Consider the following 19,106-nt stretch of genomic DNA (forward strand, 5'->3'; position numbering starts at 1 on the left):
GGACATCTTGAGACGGAACGAACAATTAAGCAATGATAATTCGCGAATTCGCAAGGCAAGTTGACTTTGTCCTACCAGCATTAGCAACTTAGACAGTGCGGGAAACTAACACATTTTTAAGCACACAGAGAATCTCTGATGTTTAAAAATTAATTCTGCAGTCAAAAAGAGATAGATTCAGCCCAATGAGGTGTACCGCGGCTGGATTCAAGCATCGAGTGAACTGCGCACACTAAGAGTCATGACAGCGTGCATTCCAGCCGTTCGCGTTTGGCCAACAGATTCGATGAAATGAGCTAAAGGAGCAAATACGTACACGTATTTCTGGATACACCGCACGGTGTAGCGCTTTCAACTTGGCGTCGTGTGGTAGCGACAGGTTTTCTTTCTGGCCTTGGCGATGTCGACAAGTCGGCAAAGCCACGACAATTACGGTGTTGCGTGCTGAAAAGCCCGGTAAAAAAAAAACATGACGAACTATTCATCGTGGTTAGGCCAAATTGGAATTAGGTGCGCTAGCAATTCGTTTTCGGTTCGAGGCTCGGTTTTCAAGGTCAAGTTTTCAAGGTTAAAACTGGACGGGAAGCTTCGCCTTGAGGGTCTGACTCGATGGCGTCAAGAGGTAATACCAATATATGCGGAACTGGTCGTTCTCTAAATTACATTCATAGATCCATGGGAATTCTCATACCGCTCCTGGTGCAGTGGTGCAGCGGTTAAGCGATGCGCCACTGCCCTGTGATGACAGGTGCTACCACCGGTGGAGCTTGTGAGACCCAGGTTGCCCTCCCCCAGCAACCCGCGTCGCCATACAGGCCGTGGCGAAATCAGTGAGTGGGGGTCTTATTGCTAGCGCACTAAAAATTAAAGAGCGGATTCCCCCTCGCCCTTGAGGACGAGCTGTTTTCGTGCTTTTGCAACGAACGGTGGCGGGTTTAAGCTTACGGAGTCTTTTTGAAGGGGATTTCAGTGAACAGAACCTTGAGTATATGTTAGGTGCGTTCTTTACGTGTAAGAATTTGGTTTTGCGAAATCAAAAATATGGCATTATCGAACCAAAAAAATAAATAATTAATTACCAGACATTATGCGGCCACAAACCGTGGCACGACTACGCGATTACTTGCCCTAAAGGCTGTCCCCGCTGCATGTTGCCTCTGTTAGCGTTGCGTAGTTGCAGCTGCGCAATGCAGCCTAATGCGCTTGAGGAGGCAGGCACGGAGTCTCTGAAGGTCGCACGTTGGCTGAGAACAGGTTTATTCCGTGCGCTAGCAGCAATACTGTCACTAAGTATTTTTACGAAGACGGAAAACGGCAGCAATAACGAATTATACTTCGCACTTTTACGCTGAAGCCCGCTGACCGTTAACTTATACACTTATAGGACACGTTAACTTATACGGTTTTTATGAGCGAGCGACTGAAACCTGCACTCACTCAGTGATTGCAAATCGAGATGCTATATTGGAATGGGACATTTGAGTGGATCTGTAGACTACACGCCTTGCGAGCCGAGCAGGACCAAGCTGTATTCTGTCAGCCTACAGCCCCCACTTTCTAACTTTCCTCTCCAATATTTTTTTTTGTTTGTGTGGCATTTTATGAGGCGTACTCCTGCTTACTATAGGGGACGAAATTCTTCAGGACTCACGAAAAATTACATAGGCGCTTGCGTACCACGTCTGCTAAAATAACCATTTGATCGCCACAATTAGAGCACATGAGTCTGACTTTCACCTCCACAAGCATGGCTTCGAGCCACAGGCTGATAGCGGAGCTGCCGGCTTCGACTGCCGCTCACGCGTCCTGGAAACTCCCCCCCCCCCCCCCAAAAAAAATAGTGCATGCCGCATACAGCCATTTTATTGTGTACCACAAGTAGACTTTTTTTCCGTCTGCACAGAAGACGGCGGGCGGCGCCCTGCTGCTGCTGCCTTGACTTCGTGAAGGAAAAGTAGTCTCTTAGATCATACGAACGAATTTACACCCAAGCTAGGACGCTCGTACAGCCTTTGTCAAAATTTGTGAGCCCAATGGGGTCCAATTCCGGATCATACAGTGTGGTTCGTTATGCATCCCCAGCGTCCCAGGTATCTTGAAGGTGAGATGAACTTCCGTCTTCATCCGTCCAAAGGTTAGCACTTCCGTGGATGCTAGAAGAACCCTACTGTACGGCTCTGAAGCGAATCCCCCTAGACTTTTTACACAGGCTGTACATGTAAACACTATCACGCTGACGCCTTGCACCAATGACAAAAGAAAATCGCAGTTTAACCAGCAGTTAGAGCAGTAGAAAAATCTGTCTTTGCTCTTGGTTTCTTTCTTTTTGCTTCGAACTATCCGCTTTGAACTTTGAACTTGAACTATCTGAACATCTGAAGAGTAAACTGAAAGGTAAACAGGATAGCGAACCCAGTTCTCTACTTTTGTCCAATCGCACCCACCAAAAGCAAGCCAGAAAAGTACCCTTATTGTACCGAACAGAGTATACAACAACACTGTTACTGCGAAGGGCGGAATTTTCATCCAGCCCTGCCGGAAGCGACGCGGTCAATTTGTGAAGCGTAAAGCAACCGTATTTGTCTTGCCGCAGTTAAAAACTCTGCGTACATACGTCGTGCTTGCGGAACTTCTCCGTTTCACTCCCCCTGGAGAAAACTTGCGTGGTTCGAGCAAGCAGCGCTTAAATTTCGCCCTCGGTTACAGCGTGCCCCTGAAGGTTCACGGCGACCGAGGCTGGTGGGGCTGAACCCATGACGCATCGCGGGTGCGCCTGGCTTGTCGAAGGCGCGACGGTGAGGCAAAAGCTCTGGCAAGGTCGCCACTCGGAGGCTCTTGAAGCCTCGGGAAGGCGCCGGACGTTACAATAGGGAGAAATAAATAAAACAGCAGGAAAACAAGAGAGAAATGCGAACAAAAGTCATCTTCGGGAGGAAATTTTGATCGGTGCGAGGTGCGGACGAACAATAAAACCCTTTCCCCCGTCGCAATCTGAGGACGGCTTCGATGGCCTCGAGCGATTACCCGGAAACGTGTGCGCAGACGGCACGAGCCAGGTTTCCCCTCGAGCGATGCATAGGACGCCCGCCTTCTAGGTGACCGCACGTGCGTGAAGATTTTTTTCCTGCTGTCTCGTTATGGCACAAGTCCCACGCCTCCGGCGCTTCTGCCCACTAAGCCTCCTTAGTCGTTCGCGCGCACTTTTTTTCCCAGTCTGACGCGCACCCCCACCGAAAAAAAAAAAACAGAAGACATGTTGCGCGTGCTGCAATAAAATTAATACCAATATCCCAGGGCACACGGCAGCTTCCACAAACGATGCTCAGTGGCCGGCTCGCTCTCTGCAGCCAACGCCGGTCACGCGAACCTTCGCAGCCCGGCGATCTGCTATGGGGGGAAGCAAAGAGTTAGAGAGACCAATACAAAGCGCCAAGAAATCTCCAGCCTGCCCGTGCTGCGAGCCTTGGAGACGCAGAGCACGTCGGATACTACAAATGGCCGATTGCCAACTCCGGGGGCTCCTTCTCCAAACGGCGTTGGAGGAAGCCCGGCGGCACGCTGAGCACGCGAACGACGGACGCTGAATTATCGTTAACCAGACAAGGAAAAGTGAGCCCCAGCGTTTCCAGACCAGCGCGCGGACCTGAATCTGGAAAACGGGGCGAAAGAGTTAAAACAATGTCTAGAGGATCCGCTGAAGTCTGCACTGTTCTTCAACACTCTTTTACTCGCCATTTTGGTCTAACGTAGACCGCAAGGAAGTGTGGCGTCCCTCATAGGCCAGGTTTTCCTTGCTTAGGACCTGCGCTTGGGGGTGTGCTCGATGAGAGACAAACGAGTCTCTGGCTGGGAAGCGTGCCAGTGTGCCTGCGCAACGAGTCCACACGCAGCCCAGCCGATTGTCGTTTGCGGGGGAGCAATACACCTGACGTCAAGCAACAGCGCATGTAGAATGAATAAATGTCACCCTCTTCACCGGTCAGCTACTCAATTACCAGGAGCAAGCTTCCTGCTGCCGACGTGAAACCCCTACTAAAACCGCCATACTCTCCCTTCATAGTATTGCGCGATAGCCTCCCCCCTTCCTGCCTGAATATTCAGCTCAGCTGCAGCGGATACACATGTGCCGCTGAGCAAGCGAACCTCGCGTGGTCGTCTGGACAGCAGTGCCCTCGTTCTCTTTTCCTTCAGGCCACTGTCGCCTGTTATTCATTACCAATAATAAGATTAAAGATGCCACTCATTTCTTCACGTTCTATCAGGGCTGGAGAAGGGATTACGTAATGTGGGCTGGGCACCAGAAATTAAGAAAAAATGACAAGTAAACATCTCTCAAGGACTTTACGCCTATTCTGGGTGCCATTTCTTTTCGTGAATACAGTCCAAAAGGAATTAGGTAATAAGGTAACTTTTGTTTGCGAGTTCACGAGGCTGCAAGCCCAAAATGACAGTATTAACTGCTACGGGTAGCTTCGTTATGATGCCTACACGAACTGATCGGGACGGGCCTGCGGGTGGTATGCCGGGCTTTATTTTTTTTTACTTTTTGCGGGCCCTCTTCACGAAACTAGGAACATTTAACCAGTTCTTGCGCGATTTTTCAATTCCTCTGCGAGACGGAGCAACCGGCGCTATAGTCGGCAAGAAAAGTAGAAAAAAAATAATACATTGCTGAATCACGCGTTTTCTAGGACGCCGTGCAACTTTCTGACTTAGCCTAATGTCAATACTTCAGACATAAATTAAAAACGAATCTAATTTGGTAATTAGAGAGAATACATAAAGCACTGGAAGTTGCCCTAGCGAGTAGCAAACAACGTACTTTTAACAACGCCCTCGTAAGTGCACCGGTATATTTTTAAATCTTGGCTCAAGTTGCGTGACACACCCTGTCAGGCACGTGTCCAAGCAGGGCCCAGAGGGGGCCCGGATCCCCATCTTCGAAATCGAGCTTACCAACGAAGCTTATCAAAACCAATCAAAAAAACAAGCTTACCAAATATAAAGACAAATGAAATGAACCCTCACCCTCCTCCTACCCTCGCTTCTCGTACAAGAGTCTACTTTAGGCTCGCCCCCTGCTCCCACCCCCCCCTCGAAAAAAAAATAGATTCTGGCTTCGTGCAGCACCCTGTACCTACTGTTAGGGAAAAGAGTGGTGTATACCACACGAGGTTCGGTTAGACTGCACCGACGTGTCACTTCCTGTCGGTGCCTGCTGTGGAGACAGGCGAAAAGCGCGAAAGTTGTACGTGCCAACAGCAGCAAGCCACGCAACGACTCTATTATGCACAGGTCTTGTATATTTGTATATCTGTATATATGTGTGCATGTGTATGTCAAAGTGATAAGATAAGAGGCTCAAGTGAAAGCTGCGCATAAAAAAATTGAACCGACGGACAATCGCCAATTAAAACGTGCTTACGAAAAGAAAAAAACGCTGATACAAATAACCCGATGAAACTGACAGAGCTTACTCCCTACAAAGATCATGTTAACGGCGATAGACCTCTTGTTTTTTATGCATAAAATGGCTACGACCGTATGCTAGAAATGACTGTGAATGGACTCGCGTCTATGATGGCTTCCTGATTTCTCCCGGCGCCTTCCCGGCTTGGCCATTTTGAGGGCCAACACGCAAATCGTTTTTTTTTTTTTCAGTAAAGTGTGCTGTCCACTCGCAGGCAACAGATACGCGACGCTCTATCAAGGTCTTCAATTCACGCGAGTGGCGCTCCATATTGAACGCCCGCTGGGGCTGCGCTTGGGATCGGCTGACGGCAATGTCAGCCTCCACAAAGCGGAAGCGGCCTGTACCTTTAGCAGTGAACGCTGATAAACATCGCCAGTACTTGTGATAGAACTCTACCCTTGGATCGGGATCGAGCCGAGGTCGAGCCGAGGTCGAGCCTCGGGCGACCGTTGTGTTCGATAGCCTCATTGCGAAAGATATACGGGAGCGTGTTAGGTCTTTTAACTTGTGGAATATGTTACACTAAGGCGTGCTGCACATAGCAGAACTCCAAAGACACAACCAGTGGTGGTTACGAGTACGTTGTAACTGGGAGGGTGCAGCCGAATAGCGCTGCAAATGATGACGTCACATCGACATCTCTGTTACGAAGTGAGTGAGGCAAGCGTGGTCCGTAATCTGGCATTTAGCTTGAAGGCAAGGTGCATGAAACGAGGTTATTTCTGCTCAAGGCGATGCACCTTGTTTTTCCTGCTGAAGCATGCAACTATGGGTAGTGAATTATCAGTGCTCAACCACAGAAATTAAACTTAATCAAAGTTTAATTTCAAGTTTCCCGTAATGCGTTGTCCATCATTCGCGTTCGCGATGTGTGATGCCGTCAGGAATGTGAAAAAATTATTTTTCGATCCCTCACTTCCGAGTAAAATACGTTCATTATGAAGGCTAACATGAATAGCCTTTCAGCTCTGATATATGCTGAAACCGCAAACCAACTGTAGCATTGGAAGAGATTAACAACAGAGTGGGCATAACGCAAAAACGTAGAGCGCATGGAATTAAGAATCAATACCGCATGCCTACTGTTATTGATCTCCAAGGAGATTGTGCGTATGTCACGAGCCTGAGAGTAGGCAGAAGCATTTTACCTAGTGTTGACTGGCGGCAAGGAACACGGAAAAATACTGCCGAGCTCGGATTTGGAACAAGTTTGCACAGAACTTGTCAAGGTATCTGTGCGCTGAAAACATATACGGCGCGTCCAATTTATCTGAAACAACGAAACGTCTTTGAAAAGAAACTATGCATTGTTAGAGTTTATGTCTGGCCACGAATGAAGAGAAGAACAATCGAAATGCGTTGGAGCATATGACAGTGGGTGCATGCGGTAAGCAATGTCAAGAAGGATAGCATGTGGATGATGCCGAGGTAATTGAGTTGGTAAACACCGTGCAGAAACGCACCGCAGATGCTCATCCTATCCCCATTGTATTTGCAAAAATTGCACAGAAAATGCCAAGATAATAATGGCTTTAAAAAGAAAGGCCTCTTGCAACGGCGCTTTCGTCCCTAAGGTTCCGGCTTCCACTTTGCCGTTCATACCTTCTTGCTTCTGTAGCCACAAACTTTCGACGACCTGTGCATGTTTGTTTGTTTCTTTTGCATTTCTTCAAGCTGTGTTGCTCGCTTTTGAGTCGTTAAAGGGCATTCGTTCGTACCTTTCCGCGCTGAAAACGAGCCAAAGCGTCAGGCCTCTCAGGAGTCAGGAGAAACGGCCCCAGTCACGTGACAGAAAACGCGGCTTACCAGGAAATCACTCCGGGTGCTCAGGCTTCGGTGAAAGAGGCATCAAGTTGACTCCTCTTTCCTTGAATCTTCCATAGTTAGCTCGACCGTGATGCACAGAGCATGACTAACGGTGCGGCGTATTGGCAAGCATCGTTGCACGCTGCAGACGCCAGCCAGCACGGCAACTCACGCGTGCGCTGCGCAGAAATGGCTCAGTGAATCGACTGCACCCAGAGGCATAACCTTGTACACCGAGGTCACTCCTGGGGCAGCGCAGGTTCTCTCAGTTCTGTAGCTCTGCAGTGCAGATGCGTACTCCGTAATTGTAAAGAGCGCGGAAGAGTAGTGTTTGCTCCCATACTATGCGGACGTCGCATGGACATGTGATATTCGCGCGAACTATTGCTGACCTCAGCTTTTGCGATGTGGATGCCCGTTACGCATCCGTTCCGGCCCTTCACCCCTTCACATCACATCGGTCCATACTGGTTTCGTAGCGTATTCGGGCTCTGCTCGACAGACAATGGAAAAATTACGTAGGCATAACTTGCGGCACGCTTCCCCTCGCGGACTGTAGTCGGCACAAATGCCGAGTTGTTGTTTTTGCTGCTTATGTATGAGCGATTGTAACCGCCCTTCGGGTTTGATGAGCATGAGTAGCATAAGCACTACGTGGGACTGCGAGAACTCTGTTTTGTGATATATCATTTGCTCACGCCTCACGAGGAATACAGTTTGGTGCGGTCGGCGGACCACTGCTTGTGAGCAATATATCTGTGTTTTTTTATCCGACCGTTCGCGTTACGGTTTATTGAAAACAAAACTTAGTGAAGTGTTCAGTCAGAGAGAATTTTAGTGCTTAAACAAAAATGCGCCGTGAAAACATTGATGCGTGCACGCACATGCAGTGCTTAAATTAAATTCCTGTGGCCAATTGTCCAAGCACCCGTAGCGGTAGCTTATTAGCTGGCTATGACTTCCGGCTGCTGAGCACGAGATTTCCGGATATGATCCCGGCCGCGCCGACAGCGTCTGGACGGGGAAGTAATGCAAAACGCCTGTGTACTGGGTTTTTAGCGCACGTTTACAACCTCGGATCGAATTTAATCCGGAGCTCTCCACTACGAAGTGTCTGATCGCCTAAAGGGTGGCTTGGCGCATAAAAACTTATCAATTAATCAATACTTCTTGTTATGCCTGCTTCTCTTCATTCCGGCAGTCCGTGCAGCTGCCAGTCTAATACGAGAGCATTTAAGATACATTTGCCATGGCCAGAGAAGCAATAAAGAGAGGCAATACAGATTCCATATAGTGTCCAGGTTCAGATAAGCTAACTTCATAAGGTTCCTGCTGCAACGCGTACTGCACAAACGCTGAGGAATGCAATAGTTGAGAAGGCCAATCAGGGGGTACACGACTCAAGTAGAAGCGCCTATAGTCGAACAGGTCTCAATAGACCATCGTGTATACGGCCTGTATCGAGAAGCAACGTGAAAAGCAGGTAGACATGCGGTTGCGACGAGTTTTACCCTTCGATGTCTTCGGGCGAATGCCATTGACAAATTAAAACCACGTAAGCGTGCCGCTCAGAACGGCCCTGTCATGATCTCAGTTCTTGGCCGGCATTAATGGCACGACCGCTAGTTCGGACGTTGGCACATAAGGAAGTGGAATGCGTTACCTGGTAGCATTGTGGCTATTTACGAGTCATCATCTTTCCGTTAATCGTTACTAACATTTCTTGAATCAAGACCAGCATTGCAGTCTGTTTGAACTTGCCGCCTTGTACGCGTACATACTATTTTCTTTATTGTACACTGCACCGTGCCCACGATGTACAACACCGACCTAATTTGATAATTTAGCTGTGTTCTTTCAAGTTGTTTTTCCTACGTTTTTATTATGTATCACCTGAACCCTTGTGCATTTTTGTTATCTGTTCTCTCTCTCTCCCCCTCCCTCCTACGTAATGCCCAGCCGGTGCCCACTTCCGGAAGCCGGAGCAAATAATTTTGCCACACCGTAAATGCACGTTATGGAAACTACACTTTTAGGTGCTTTCAGGGTGCCATTTATGCTAATAACGACCTTTCCGTGTTTAGTTGAGACTGACCACCATTACGTGCATGACCCATCGAAATGCGATGCTACCGACAGCAATATCGGCTGGGTCTTTGACCCTACCTTGAGCAAACAAAAATACCTTGTGCCATGGCGCTCTTTGGCCGCAGATGCCCTTGCGCCGTAAAGATTCACTATCATCAGCATCACGGTTCAGCCCTTCTCCTTCTTCAGGTTTTTCGCAGCTGGTTGGTGCACGCTTGTGTGCCCACAGCGAATGTACGAGATCAATTTTGCGATGATGTTTTTTTTTCTTCAGGCTAAGCGAACTGTTTATTTTCCTTGGCTTCTGAAGGGCAATAGGTTATGCGCTCTTATAGTCATAATTGCAAGGCTCCGTGCTCAGCAGCTATCTGATACAGTCTCTGAAGTTTAGTTTTTTCCGCGCTCCGCTGCTCTTTGGCCTCAGTTCGATGACGCCGACACCGTGTGCACATACCGACTCAGCGCTCTGTCCACGGTTTTTTTACGACTAGACTATGCCATCCGGCGACCCTTTGACTTGACTCCTAGACGTGACTGTATCGCTGGTTAACAGCACCGTCAATGGCCTTGCATCGGGCGTCTGAGACTGCGAGTTCGCCCGTGCGAGCTGTTATCATATAAATATTTTTAGCAAATATTTCTTAGTTTCAGTTTTAGACAAGCGTTTGGAGCCAGCACCAAAAGTGAACTGGTAATCTCGCTGCATCTGTAGCCCCTCGGGGTTAATGAAATGTGGAAAACGGCATAATTTAGCGCCGCGCGTCGGCACGCAGATCAGTTCTTGTTTCGTGGGGGTCTTTCCCTCGAGTCTCGCGTGCCTGCGCTGCAGCACGCGGCTCCTCTTTGCGCAGTGCTGGACGCGAGCGGCAAGATGCCCGAGGGCCTGTTCTTCGGGTCGCTGACCGCCTTCGGAGATATGGGCGAGTGCCTGCAAGTGCGCGCCATCAACCGGCGCCTCAACGGCAAGCTGGAGGAGTACTTCCAGGGCCAGTACTGCGCACTCGACATCCGCTTCAAGCTGCCGCCGAAGCCGGCCCGCTATAGCCCCAAGACGTTCCTCAAGAACCTCACCGACCAGATTCCCCTGTACAAGGTATATTCGTTCTTATGCTCACTCCTTGACGCGCAGGTGTCGCAGTGGCCTGTGCTAGACGAAGTCCTGCACACGGTTCAAACTTTGGATGTTTATCTAAAGTCAGTGGCATATCCGTCGAACACTCTGCCATCGCAATTTTATCGACAACTCTGAACGCTGTTTTTGCCACTATTTTCTTGGCTTCGCACTTCCGTCACTTTCCCGAACAGCATTTTAAAATGCGGAAACAAAAACATTGAGCAGGTTACGCATAGCCCACATTTCTAATTTGTTTTCGTAGCCAAACTAACGGGGCGGTTTTCAAGAGTATCTTCCTGGCAGGGGAATGAAAACTTTTAACGGTCTCTGTTATTGTCGTTAGAGCATTCACATTGGAGCTTTGAGACGAAAGGTGAAGACGAAATTCCTGACACGCGAGGCGATCCTCTAATATGGTGGTGGATCACGCGCCTTCATCGGGTCTGTGGTTTCACTCTAATCACAACAACGCAGAAACGACCATGGCAGGCTATGGTCAGATCAAGCCACTAATGCTGCGCACTTGTGATACGTCGTGTGAATTTTTCGTAACGCAACGTTTGTAAAGTTTCCTATCTTTAATATTGACTATACTGCTGATATGGTTCGCTGATTGCCGACATTCATTCATTCATTCATTCATTATCAGCGGTTCATTTGTTGATACAAAAACACTATTTTGCGCTTCCAACCACATGCAAAAGAGCTGCCACCGATACAGTTTCTCTCGTGCTGCAAAGGCACAAAAGTGGCAGAAAAGCTCTGCTCAGAACAAGTCGTTGCATCCCCAATTTTCAGAGCAACAGAGGTAAAACAGCATGCTATCCAACATGTAAAGATACCAGTATCAATTTGGTATCTTTTAAGAGCGTTAAGACAGCAATGAAGAAACTAAGCGCTCCTTTCTGACATCCAGTGGGTGGACAGTAAAGCCCATGGCCCGTTATGGAAATGATGAGCTCACGGGCCGCAATAGAAGCGAAAAAGCTCAATTTTTTTTGTCGGCTTTAGCACGTAGGCTTGTATTGGATGAATGCACTGCGTCAGACGCACACACAGGCCGCATGGCCTTGGTTATGAAATAATTCAGCTTATTTACAATTACCATGCGTGCCCTGCATGATTCGTGTGTTTGTTTTTTTATACTTAGAGATTTAACACCACACCTTTAGCAGAAGTGAGTACAAGTGGTCAAAATTAGAATGAGACAGATGTCTAGAATCACAGTACAAGCAGAGTTAATTTCTCAAATCAAGCCCGTAAAATACAGTAATTAAAACAACAGATGTGCAAGAACCACTTTTATTGTTCAACGTACGCCAACACAAAGTACACAAAGCGTTTTAGTACCTTCGTGAGGCGCTCAGAAATGGCGGCAGAGTCAAGGACTCTAACAGCTTCAAAAGATAAGAGATTGAATTTTTTAAAAAATTAACCAGGAAAAAGTCTTAAACGTGTGAGTGTGGCTTGTGAAATCACTGGCAGTCATTGAGAAATGTGAGCGCATTGAGCTTGGAGAGGTAACTGCTATATATAATACTTCCATTCCCCTATAATAAGCACACTCTCCTTAACACTTTGCAACTCAACAACCGCTTCTATTGCTTTCTGCAGCACCTCCTTGGGGACGTGTCGGTCGGCTACTTCTACTTCACACCCATCCGGATGGCATTATGCGTGCCTTCGACATGCAGCCAGAGTGACATACAGACGCTGGGAAGCGCCGGTAAGGGCTGCACTGCGATGCGAGGCTCCCTGGTTTCTTCAGCGCAAGGTTTTCATTCGCTTTCAAAGATGAAGCGTTGCAACAAGCGGCATGGCAGTCCTAGTGACGCAAGATTATTTTTACTACAGTACTGTGAGAGGTTGTTAATCGTTACACGGGTTGCTCTTACAGGCACCGAAATTCACGCCTTTACGTGACCTATAAAAGCTTAATGCCTCGAGGAAATAAAACATCACATTGCACTTACTTTTATACACGAAAAAAACTAGAGAGGCAAGCAGCTTCAGTTTTCTACCGCAAAAAAAAAATGACTTCCTATAAACAAATAAATTGAACTGAAGTAAAATAAAAGGGTCACAGCTTGAATGGCCTTCCTTCGTTGTTTTTTTTTAACTATTCGACTCGCCACTGGGTCTTGTATTCAGGTGACGAAAAAGCCTGAACAATGTGAATTACCTCAAAATGCCCCCAAATGCTTTTGTTGGGAAGCACTTGAGGCTGTTCGTGGCATAAAAGTGGAGAAGTTGCCTAGTTTGAAGGAGAGACGGAAAACGCTTTATTCGGAATCAGATAGTTTAGTCGCTCTCTAAAGTAACACCCTAGATTTGAAGACCATAGTCTTCTTACGGAGAAAATAATTACAGTTAGCATCCACCTGATTGTAATCATGAGGTTACAGTTTCATCTTGGTACGTGACACGAATCTCAGACCTTAATACGTGTTTCAGCTCCGAACCAAGGCCATTTTTATTTATTTTTTCAACCGAAAAGGTTTAAGAGAGCTGTATACGGCTACAAAGGACGTGGGAGGAGCGAAAAGATTCACTAAACATCAGAAAGTACGAAACAAGAAAAGCTTGAAAAACCGTCTAAACTAGGCTAAATCTTCGTTAAACATATATGAAGGATCGCGGTATTAATTCGAGCTCCTCCATTTTCCACCCCGTTCCTCTCTCCGTCTTCTTCTTTCTTCAACCTTTCTCTTCCTTCTTTTTTTCTATTTATTCTTTCTCTTTTTCTTCTTTGTCCTTCTCTTCCATTTCCCTTTCGTCTTTCTCTTCTACTACTTTCTCTTCTCTCTCGCTCTCTCTCTCTAGGTTTGGTTCTTGGTTTGACTTGCATAGGCTTAGCGCCAATCCGCTTGGGCGTAGAGCCAAGGCAAGCCAAGCCATGGAAGAAGAGCAGCTACAGCGGGCTTCAGTTACACGCCGACTGAGGGTGGGCTCTCGTTAAAGGTTATCGCCTTAAACGAGTTTATCGCTAGGTGCAGCAGTGCCGCCATAGGAGTTCGGCTTTTACGCGCGCGTAGTGCAATGCCCTCTGATCTCCTCCCGATTGAAACTCCCTGCTGACTCAACATTCAGCCATGGCTGTCAGGCAAGACCACAGTAGTACTCGTCTTGGCTTAAGTGTCTCGAAGAGTGGAGTATGGAGAAAGAAAAGCTGAAGGTCACAATCCGCCAGCGTTGTCGGAAGCCCAGCATCGTTGATTTTGACTCAATTTAAGGACACTTCGTCTTGCTGCGACGTTTTTTAGCGCTGCGCAAGAAGGCGAACGTTAGTCAGCGTATTGCTCTTGCGTTGTCGTATCACAGCGCTCGAACAGATGTTTTCGATGGTCGAACCAAACTCCAGTGTTTTACTGACATCCAGAATGACCTATTTCAAATTGAAGGAAAAGTGCAGAAGAGCATCGTGAGTGATAAAGGCAACCTGCGCGAAGTATCCAGTCACCTACGTGGCCATCTGATAGACAGCGAGTGCAAAATGAAATCAGCGAATGTACTACTGGTGACAAAAGTTTCCGGGACGCGAGTTATAGGAAAAACGTTTATTGTGTCTCCACCTGGCTAACCAGTCGCCTGATAATGTATGGAGGCATTAAATGCCTAAATGCTCCTTCCTCTCTTCACAATATCAGGCGACTGGGTAGCAAGGTGGATGGAGCTGCAATAAACGTTTTTCCTATAGCTCGCGTCCCAGAAATTTTTGTCCCTAGTAGTACATCCGCACAAGAGATGCAGTGCAAGTGTCCTGGCTCTTTTGCAATCATAAATGAGTGTAGGAAGCACGAGTAATTTTCACATCAAAATGCCCTTTTCACAGTGGGAGATCTGGCCCAACTTGACGTGTCGGTTCCCTTCTGCGAGAAGCTGCAGCCGACGCAGTACACGACATTGCAGCTCATTTCCATGTAAGTCACTTCTGTAACGAGTCGGACCAAGTGTCAAGCAGTTGCCTTTATTTTTACAGTTATGCATAATGCTAGAAACCTCACAGGATGTCAAAAGCGTGTCCACTTTGTGAAACCGGGAACACTTTTAAGAAAACTCAAAGGGTTGGCTTCTTATTGGTTCTCCCAAATCGAACGAAAAAAAAAAAGAAGTACTTATTGTGAATGCACTTGACCGCTGTGAAAATAAACTTGCATTCAAAACACGATGCCACATGCGCACGCAAAAGGTGCTGCTTCAGCGCTGTTCCCCTTGTTCTGGTTGTCCTCACCGCCAACAAAACAGAACAAAAATATTGAAACCATGGGATCGAAGAATGCTGAAGAATTGTGTCCTCCGTGTTCTTACTGGTGAGAAGAAAATTCTCTGGGAACGTTTGCTTCCAAGTTGTTCACTATATACCGGGTGTTTCAGGGAAGCTGATTACTAAATTTTGAAATAGGATTTTTGATGTAAACAGAGGCTTTTTGCTGCATAGTAATACCAGTGTTGACCGGCGTCAAAAAAGCAGGCAATTCACGTTAACTAGTAGAAGGATTAACTAAATTCTAACATTAACCTTTTTACCTATTACCGATAGGCACCTGGTTGCAATTAGAGATTTGTAGCAGGCCGTTAGTAATAGCCATAAAAGTTTTTAGAATTTCGAAAACGCGATTACCCTCGGCGCTGTGGCTCGACAAAATTTGGATATTTCGACTACTTACGTGCACTGGAGGGGGTTGCTTTGCCTGCATAGTTTTCGAAAGCGCATGCATTTCTGCCGCTATGTAGCCAAAATTGGTTGAGCTGTAGCAAGAGTATACGACGGGACGGCCGAGGTTCCCTTCATAATGTGCGCACGACATGACGTGAACGTTGCTTGGCGGCGTGCGCAGGGCCATCCTGGCGTTCTTCTTCTGCCTGGTGCTGCTGGGCACTTTCATGGACGTGGCGCCGAGGGTGCTCCACAGCTGGGTCTCCCACGGCGACGTCACCTCGTACGCCGAAAAGGACAGCGAGACGAATAGAAGTGAGCGAAGTTTATATTTGCTGATACAACATTCACCGCTGCAAGGAACTGAGAGAACATCGCTGACGCGACAAAAAGTGGGTTGTTAAGAACCCAGGATATATATCGAACGTGGCCAAGCAGAGAGAGAGGGAAAATATTTCCTGAAAACAAGAAATTTTGTGGAGAGTTTATGGCAGACATTTCTCTCTCACGCTTTCCGTAAATTATTTGTCATGCACTCTATACTATATATATATATATATATATATATATATATATATATATATATATATATATATATATATATATATATATATATATATATATATATATATATATATATATATATATATATATATATATATATATTACAGTGGAGTAATCTAGGAAACCTACAGTTGAAGCACTGACATCTTGAACGGTCCCCCCTGAGTGTAAAATCACTCTTAATTCACGTATTCTTACGTCGAGTTCTGTTTCGCAAAGCGCTCTCAGCAGAGTTTACACAGACTAAACGAAGCACTATTTCAGTTCGGAGCGAGCAGTATTCCTCAGTGGCCCGGTGTGCCAGAGTGGGTCACTCCAAGGCTGTGAGGAGTCAAGCGATGAGTTTCACGTACCCGGCCCGCTCCTCGCAGATGTTGTGCTGGACGTGCTCCTGTCGTTCTCGGCCTTCACGAACGGCAAGCGGCTGCTGAGTACGCGCACCGCCATCGGCGTGCTGGAGCCGCTGCACGGCATGCGTGTGATCACCATGGCCTGGATCATCCTGGGACACACTTTCTTCTACAAGAGCTACGTCCTCTCCGGTGGGCCGCTTTCGTCTGTCCAGGGCGCCTGACGCGCGCGCCGGTCGAGAACCGCGGCACATGATGCCCGCAGCCTTTATTGCGCGCTTCGTGCATGTGCTGCGGCGAACGTTTTTGTTGGAGTAACCGCGGCACTTGTCTGAACGTTCAAGCCTATAGCCAGTCGCTTGATCCAGTTTGCTTAACATCTGGTCCGTGGGAGTCGCACAAAGCGACCGCTGTCGCAATCGCAGGCATCACCAGCATCCTGCGCAAAGACGGAACGTGACCGTGGGCATGTACCCGCGGGTGCAGCAGCCCATCCGCAAGTAGTGGCCTTGTAACCGGTTGCCCTAGAGCGACCACCTGATACTGGCCGCACTCGCTAATCACTCATCACAATCTCAAGGTGTGCGCCCCTTAAGGACATGTGGAAGCCCGGTGACAGGGCGACCTGGCCCGAAGCACCTGGGCGTAAGCGGGGGATCTTCCGGTGGGCCCACGAGGACGCACGCGAGTCAGACAGAACCACCCAGTTGCCCTCGCCACGGCTTCCCGCAGCCGTGACGCCCAGCGCTCGTCAGCCGTTCATTGAGGCGCGCATCTTGACACAGATTTAATTGCCTCCTACTTGGAGCATTGAATAATTCAGTGCTGCGTGAGCCCTCTACGCCAAGATATCCATTTAATGGCAAGCCGATTGTTTGCGTCACTGATGCGATATGCTGCTTCGTTAATTTGTTTTTTTTTTTGTTTTTTGTCGGCGCCTTTAACGCATGCGCATAAATATGGCGAGGGCAACGCACGCCGGCGCCTCGCTGTCTGCCGATCAAGGCCCTCCCAAGAGCGGTCGTAAACGGGGGCGCCGTTTTGGGCGCCGGCAAGGATGCAACCTCGCCTCATGCGCGCGTGTCCTTTCTGCAGGCGGCCTTTTCGAAGCGCTCGAGTACGGCAAGTCGTTCCCCTTCCAGATTGTCCTCAACGTGTTTCCGGCCGTCGAGACCTTCGTCACCATGTCGTGAGTGCAGGGGGAACGACTACCAGGGCGGTCCTCTCGATGCTCAATACCAAAACACTCGCTCAGAGTGCTGGGCGGTTTCAATTTGCATTATGGAAAAGGCTTCCCGAGTCGAATGTATGTGCAAAGAGAAAAAGGAAATAATGGTCATAGATAACCTAGCAGAAGGATACAGATGAGCGAAAATGCGAATAAAGGCAATAATTAATGCAGCACTGGCGACCTTTAAGCCACCTCGTACTTGCACTGACTTCGAGAGCAAGGTCAAAACTATAAAAACGTGAAAGCTTAGAGTTAACTTCAAAAGAAGGGACTATCCTAAAGTTCAGCCAAAAAGATACAAAATGTGCTACACCCCCATCGTCTCCCTTTTCAGTCTCCTTACTGCACGTGTGTGATTTTTTTCTTGTACCTGTTCCTGTGCGCAGTGGCATCCTGGTGGCGTATAACAGCCTGCGCAAGCTTGAAAAGTGCCAGGGTTCTTTCAATCCATTCAGCTATTTCCTCCATCGGTACTTAAGGTGAGTTCAGCTAGGAAAGCCTATGAGGACGCGTCCACGTGTCACTCCCCGTGTTACACGGATTGAAGCACGTGGGACACCTTCCACTAGCGACAAAGTAAAGAAAAACTGGACAAAGAAAAAAATATGTAAGGCCGGGTTGCGCCGCGGGCAATAAATGCGGTCATTTTCCTAATGTATGACCTCCGTTAGTAACTTTCTGCTTCAAAAAGAAACGTGGAAGCGCTCCCCGACCTAAGTTATAATTATGGCCCTGAACACGTTTTTTTAGCCTCCGGCAATAATCCCCCGTCGTATAAGGACGCTTTTTTTATCGGTGCCAGTTTCGCCGCAAGTCGTGTGATCGCATATTGAGTTCCTGACGGCCAGAAAAGACGCACGTCCGCGAATATCTTCGGCCTCTGTAGGTATACAGCGCCGAAAGCTGACCTCCGGCAATGTCGGCTACTGAATCACTTACACTGGTGTACCCCCGACTGCAGTTCGCCCTCACAGAGCTGAAGTTTGTATGGTGGAGTTTGGTCCGTGCAGATGAGCTTGTCCGTCTTCTTGTGCGCTTACTTTTTACCAAAATTATGGGCAACCAACTAGGCCCAAGAAACAGCCGTGTGTTCAGTTTTCTTTGCCCGCGTCGGCCACCAGCGCTCATTGCTCCTGGCATGCTGCAAAGCCCAGGCCGAGTTATCACAAACGAACATTCATACGGGCCAATCAGCATCGGCAGGAGGCTGCCGCCCCGTTCCAAGCAACACGCAGAATGATACTTAAAAAAATCCCATCAACGCGAAAGGGCGTGATTGATGAGATTTCAGAGTTTTCCTTGTAGTTTTCCGCCTTTCCGCGCTGCCGGAAAAGGAAATACAAGAGCAAAAAGCTTCCTTTAGCTTGTAAATGCGAAGCGGTACCGGGCAATTGTCGGGAGTAATGCAAGGAGAACATTCTGCACACCGAATATCGCACCGACGCCACGGAAAAGAACCTATAATGCGAACAACAATAGCAAGATTAAATGTACAAAATTCGCGCGCCACGCTTGGCTTCATGCGGCGGCGGCGACCTGTTTAAGCTACAGCCATGATGCCCGTAAGTGAGCGGCCGTGGACGAGGGCTCGAATGAAACGCTTGGCGAAGCCGTCACCTTGGCCGCTATAACGAAGTTTGCGAAAGCTAACGCGAAGGCTGCACAGCCGTGCGTGACTTCACGCGTGCCGAGGAAGAAAGGATGAAAAAAAAAAAAAAAGGCAGCGTCTGACGAGAGTCAGGGCATCGATTCGAAGGTAATCGCGATTACTTGAATAAACTCGGCTCGAAAGGACATCGAATCGACACGCAAATCGCACAGAG

The 19,106-nt window shown here is 48.0% G+C and overlaps 1 protein-coding gene across 1 annotated transcript in view; it reads left to right on the forward strand.

The window, feature by feature from the left end:
• The window catches only part of LOC144115144 (nose resistant to fluoxetine protein 6-like), a 68,579-nt gene that overhangs the window by 37,334 nt on the left and 12,139 nt on the right, over nt 1-19,106 (forward strand). Inside the window, exons 2-8 of the mRNA XM_077649320.1 lie at nt 10,219-10,460; nt 12,096-12,207; nt 14,314-14,401; nt 15,320-15,453; nt 16,074-16,244; nt 17,148-17,241; nt 17,670-17,762. Of these exons, the coding sequence (XP_077505446.1) occupies nt 10,219-10,460; nt 12,096-12,207; nt 14,314-14,401; nt 15,320-15,453; nt 16,074-16,244; nt 17,148-17,241; nt 17,670-17,762 (934 nt within the window). The remainder of the gene's footprint in view (nt 1-10,218; nt 10,461-12,095; nt 12,208-14,313; nt 14,402-15,319; nt 15,454-16,073; nt 16,245-17,147; nt 17,242-17,669; nt 17,763-19,106) is intronic.

Source organism: Amblyomma americanum, chromosome 1, assembly GCF_052857255.1.
Source record: "Amblyomma americanum isolate KBUSLIRL-KWMA chromosome 1, ASM5285725v1, whole genome shotgun sequence".
Taxonomy (NCBI): Eukaryota; Metazoa; Arthropoda; class Arachnida; order Ixodida; family Ixodidae; genus Amblyomma; species Amblyomma americanum.